Here is a 5,623-nt window from a genome sequence, read left to right as displayed (position 1 = left end):
CTTTTACCCTGGGGGTCTTTAAAAGGAGGCTAGATAGACACCTTGCCAGGGTCGTTTGACCCCAGCATCCTTTCCTGCCCATGGCAGGGGGTTGGACTTGATGATCCGCTCAGGTCTCTTCTGACCCTACCAACTGTGAGTAAATAACTCCACCATAGGATAGTACTTGAATACTACTCTACAGAGGAGTTAGTTAGTTTACTCCAGCCTAATAGTGCCGCTCATGTAGACAGCGATGCTTTACTGCAGAGATAATTAATGAGCTCCTCAGTAAAGTGCATGTGTCAATGCACCCACTGTCTAGCAGATCCTTTCCCAGAAGTGCTGTGCAGGGGTCCCAGGCTGAGGCTTGGGAGAGCGAGGGGGTGGATACATTGCACGCAGAATAAAGAGAAGGAATAGGAATGCCTTATCATTTAAGGAATGCCCTAAGGGTGGCACTGACACTGTGGACTAAATCTTTTTTCACCCCATGTGCCTCATTGGCTCTTGTGTAGGCACTTGTGCACAGTTTGATTCCACATCCTCTGTTTTCCTGCTGAGCATCCTCAGTCGACTGTGCTCTAGCCACACAAGTGCCCAGTTACACGGTTACTGCTGAAACTTAAGTTGTAGAAAATCCATGATGGGTGTTTGATGGAGCAGGGCCCTTCCAACTTTCAGTTTAGTAGCCTAGTGGTTAGGAAACTTGCTTAAGCAGCAACAGATCCAGGATTTAGGCCCCACTTGCCTACAGGGCATATGAACCTAGTTCTCTTGCTTGCAAACAAAATGCTTCAATCACCAGGCCAAGCATGAGACATTGCCCAGACCATGTCCAGGCCTGCTCTTGAAGCAGGCTCACTGGGCAGTCAGGAAGAGAAAAATATTTCAGAGGGAGGGTGGCTCAATATGACAGTTATTACCTTGGCATGGAAGGGTCCTGGGCCTTAGTTTGGCCCCTGTCCCCAGTATGGCACAGGCTGCCCCTGTTCTGGTAGATACTTTATCCAATGAAAAGTAAATGTATGTGGCAGTAGAGCAACTTCAGGAGGAGGACTGGAGGGAGCTGTGTGCAATGTCCAGGCAGAACTAACTTTTCTGGCAGGCACACCACAAATGAGCCCTGCACCCTCCCTGGGTGCCGCTCTGAATGCCTTCCTCTGCTGATTCTGATGTTCTTTTTTGGTTCCCTACTCTGTGCTCCCGGCCCAGTCTCCTCCTCTGCTTCCTGCCTAATATCATAGAATCAATGAGTTGGAAGGGACCTAGACAGATCGTCTAGTCTGACCACCTGCCATGGGCAGGAAGGAGCACTGGGGGTGGCAGGGCTCATAAGACCCCAGTCAGGTGCCTATCCAGTCCTGCTCTTCTTTCTACTCTCTGGCCTACTGGCTGCTACGCTGCCTGTCCCTTTCCTGATCTGCTGTATGCAACACAGAGCCTGCCAAGTTGTTGTGGCACTTATGCTGCAGGTTGGACACCACTGACCTAGCCCATGTCTCGGTAATTGAAGCACTTCAATAAGTAGAAGAGGCAGGTTCAAATCCCCTTTGGGTGAGGGAGTGTCTAGAACTCAAGCCTCTCCTTGGGCAAGTGTCCTAACCACTAGGCAACTGGGCTAAAAGACCCACCAGTCATGGTTTTTATGGTCGAAAGTTGTGGGACTTACCCAGCATTATGTGTGTACTTGGGCAATTCTGTTCCCTCTGGACACTTACACAGCTGTGGTGCAACTTAGCTGGGGAATTCAAGGAAATCCAAGTGGCATGGACTCCAGACTGTGCATAAGTGCTAGAAATTGCAGTTACCTGGCAATGTAAAACTTAGTACAGCATTTGGTACTTTAAATCTGGAAAGTACTTAGCCCAACACCTTCATCTTTCCTTTTCACTTTTTAAAACAAGCTTTGGCAGATGTGTGCTTGGATTTCACAGGCAGAATTCCGGGTCATACCTGTAGCTGTACAATGGCTGCTGGAAGTTTTGTGCCTGTCCTAACACGTGGCCTGGGGCATTCATAAATGAGCCCAAGCTTCTGCTGTGTCAGAGAAATGGACGTAAGCTCTGAATTCCCCAGGGATGAGATCTGAGGGTTTGTCTACACTGCAGACACAGAAGCTTTAAATTAGCTGATTCATGTCCCTGTACCCGTCTAGCTGCAGCACTGCAGAGCTCAGCACGAACTAATGTAACTCTGAATTCCTCACACGAGACCTGTTTGTGAAACTTGTATTTTAGCTGCTAAAACTTAGCGTATACAGTACCTTTGAATCAGGCCAAAAGGTTCCTCATCTCTGTAGCTATCATGGACTGTAGATTCACGTGATTTGATCATTTTTTACTCCCCAGCAGGTTTTTCCATCTGTATTCCCATACACCTAAGATTTTATATCAGCTTTCTTTTTGTGGTGCAAGGTGGAACAAGGTTTTAGGATTGTAGGAAAGTAGGGCTCAAGTCAGGATCATCCCTAACTAAACCATCCCAGCCAAGTATTTTCTGTTTAACCTGCTCTTGAAAATATCCAGGGATGGAGATTTCACAACTTCTCTAGGTAGCTTATCCCACTACTCAACTATCCTCATAGTCAGAAACATCTTCCTAATCTCCAACCTAAATTTCCTCTGCTGCAGTTTAAGAGTTTTATTGATGCTGTTCAGCTTTGTCCTTTCAAACCTCCCTGGTGAGGGTGTAAAACCAGTTCTTGAAATGCACAGGCCCGTGTTCTCAGCACGACATTGCTCACCCTTGTTCCATGTTTGCTTCCTCTGATCCAGGGCTATGTGTGATGAGCGGTGCAGCCATCTTCACAGTGAGATACACGGAGTGGCAGATACCCTCAGATGACATCTCCTTTGGCTTTGCCTACATCCTGGCTTGGGTGGCCTTCCCGTTGGCTGCCATCAGCGGAGTGATCTACATCATCTTAAGGAAGCGCGAATAATGAAGCTCGAGGCGAGGTGGCCGAGACAGGGGCACTCGTGACATCCATGGAGGGGATAGAGGCGGGGAAAAAGAGACGAGAAAACAGAAAAAAAAATTAACCAAAAAAGAAAACCCGAGCAACACCCCCCCCAACAAAAAACAAAAAAAAACAAAGGAAATAAACAAATGGTTACTTGTTAATTGAAGATGTATATAGTATCTATGGTTTAAAAAACCTATTTATAACACTTTTTACATATATGTACATAGTATTGTTTGCTTTTGTTGACCATGCGCTATGTTTTAAAGCCTAAAGAAAGTGCCTAAGGAACTATTACTCTAACAGTATAACAAGAGCGCAGTATTTTTCTTTCCTGTTTTTGTTTTGCCCTAAGGTGAAATGAACCCCTCTTTGAAAGCCTTCCTGTGACCCACCCCTGCCAACCCCAAGCCCAAATCTGCCCATCAAAGGAATGCCCACCCAGACCAGGTCCTCAGCTGATGTGCTCCTCCCCTGACTTGAATGGAGCAATGCCAGTTTATACCAGCAGAGGATTCATTCCCCCCACCAAGTGCTGTGATCCTGTTAACTGAAGTGCATGTATAAATCCCAGGGGGATGTTTTCAGGAATGCCTAAAGGATTTAGGAGCAAAGGGCCAACTTTTGAACAATGCCTAAAAGACTTAGGAGCCCAGTCCCCATTGCCTTGCCCACCACACCCAGCTGGGGACTTGGGCTTCTGAATCACTTTGGTGCTTATGAAAATTTGACCCACAAGTTCGATGGAAAACCAATGTAACTTGTGTTCCTTAACACTTGTGGCTTGTTTTGAAAACCTCCCCTTAGAATGGCATGCTTTCTTGTTTGTGGCCTTGTGTACAAAGTGAACTCCCACATACCCACTTACAACCAAAGCATCTGGGAATCGTAGCTTATGACCTTGAAATGTACTTTATCCTTGCCATGTAGATACACTAAAGATGAGAGAGAAACAAAAACAGTATATCTATGAAATAAATACCAAATATGTGAAATGGTGCTATCTATTTACCATTCCTTATATCGCTAGCCATTTAACCTTACTCACTGGAAATTCAATTAACAGTTTTATGAGATAAACAGCAAAGATAGACATGATAAATAATTCTGTGTAATATAAATGAGCTATAACTGCTTTTGTACTTAGACAAGTTGCTTTTGTTATTATTTTTTAATAAAGCTTTTATAACCAAGGTTTTTTCCACCCCCCACCCTCCTTCCCTTCCTGGTCAGAAACAAAACTCTGGATGGAACTTGTAGGTTGTTAGCCTCCAGAAACGAGCTTCTGTAAACCTCTCTGTGTTTCAAAGGTGTGTCTGGCAATGAATTGTATTGGCAACCTACTGTAGACTCATATCGGGTGCCTTCTGATGCTAAGACTCCAGACATTATGTTGTTATTTTTCTTTCTTTTTTTTTTTTGGCTTTGCTTTCCTGATTTTATACCGACTGTGTGGACTAAGACGCAATGAAATAAAAGTCAGAATAACTCAATGGCTTCAGCTTATTATTTATGTAGGCCTTGATTCTGAGTGTGTCATCTCAGTCCTTTACATGGCCTTCACACAGGCTTTGTGTACATGGCACAATGCAGAGATACCTGATCTAGCTAATGTAACTAGAGGTAATTAGGAGAATCTGCACATTACTGCATTGTATAGATATGCTCTTACCATGTGAGTGTTTTACTCTGGGCAATGCGTTCCAGGTCACATGAGTAGTCTGCAGCTGATCTAGGGCCTCCTGAGGCAGCCACAAGATTATTTTTGGTGTCTTCGTATTTTGAAGTAACTATTATTAGCTCCTTCTTGTGCCCAGGTACACGGAGTATACGGGTACTTCATTCATGCTGACTCTTTACCAGAGGCAAGGCCTGGAGTGGGGAATGGGGCCACCTTCTCCACCCCTCCCACCATGCTGCTCGGCACTGGTGAAATGGTTTGGGGAGGGATTGTACTTTAATGCTTTTGTAATTTTTTGGCCATGGGATTGTTCTCTGCCAAGCTGCACTGTCAGAGGGAGGGTGGCTCAGTAAGTTGGATACTGCCTTAGAAAAGAGTATCCAACTCCATGGCTCTGAGTCCTGAGCCCAACTTGAAGATGCCAAAACTATACACAGCTATTTTTCCATTTTATACAAAGAAAGTCCAGAACCCAGGGAACTCTCCCCACCAACACACACACTTCCAGGGCAGCATCCATCTCATGAAGTGCCTCCGCTTCCTCTGGCTTGTTCTCTTCCTGGTCTCGCATATCTTTTCCTGATTGCCCAGTGGGTCAGCTTCAAGGAGAGGGCTGACGCATGCTCTGGGTGATGCCTAGCCTGTAGCTTGCTTGGTAGAGCACTAGAGCACCTTACTCTGGACAGAGGTCCAAATCCCCTCTGGCCAAGGGGAGCGTATAATTCAAGTCCTGTTTTCTGGGTAAGTGCCCTGATGGGCGAATGCAGAGGGAGTGCAGTGGCATGGCTGCATCCCTCTTTCGGACTGCACCATACCTTAGGAAACTCAGGACTTCTTTTAAGTCCCCAAAGCAGGTGATAATCCTGCTGCCCCCTTCCCCTCCATGCTCAGGTTTACATCCCCTTCTCTCCGCTCCACCCATCACTGCTGCCGCTGCCACTGTCTCTGGCACAGCCCAGCTGGAGCAGGCTGGAGTGACTCTGAAGCTTCCCTGTCTG

The 5,623-nt window shown here is 46.1% G+C and overlaps 1 protein-coding gene across 1 annotated transcript in view; it reads left to right on the top strand.

Annotated features, from left to right (window-relative positions):
- Positions 1 to 4,437, top strand: part of PMP22 (peripheral myelin protein 22) — a 34,727-nt gene extending 30,290 nt beyond the window's left edge. The window contains exon 5 of the mRNA XM_019542733.1: positions 2,757 to 4,437. Coding sequence (XP_019398278.1) covers positions 2,757 to 2,923 — 167 coding nt within the window. The 3' untranslated portion in view covers positions 2,924 to 4,437. The remainder of the gene's footprint in view (positions 1 to 2,756) is intronic.
- The last annotated feature ends 1,186 nt before the right edge of the window (positions 4,438 to 5,623 follow it).

This window comes from Crocodylus porosus, unplaced genomic scaffold (genome assembly GCF_001723895.1).
Source record: "Crocodylus porosus isolate Cpor-Errol unplaced genomic scaffold, CroPor_comp1, whole genome shotgun sequence".
Taxonomy (NCBI): Eukaryota; Metazoa; Chordata; order Crocodylia; family Crocodylidae; genus Crocodylus; species Crocodylus porosus.
This window is presented reverse-complemented; position numbering and strand designations above follow the sequence as displayed.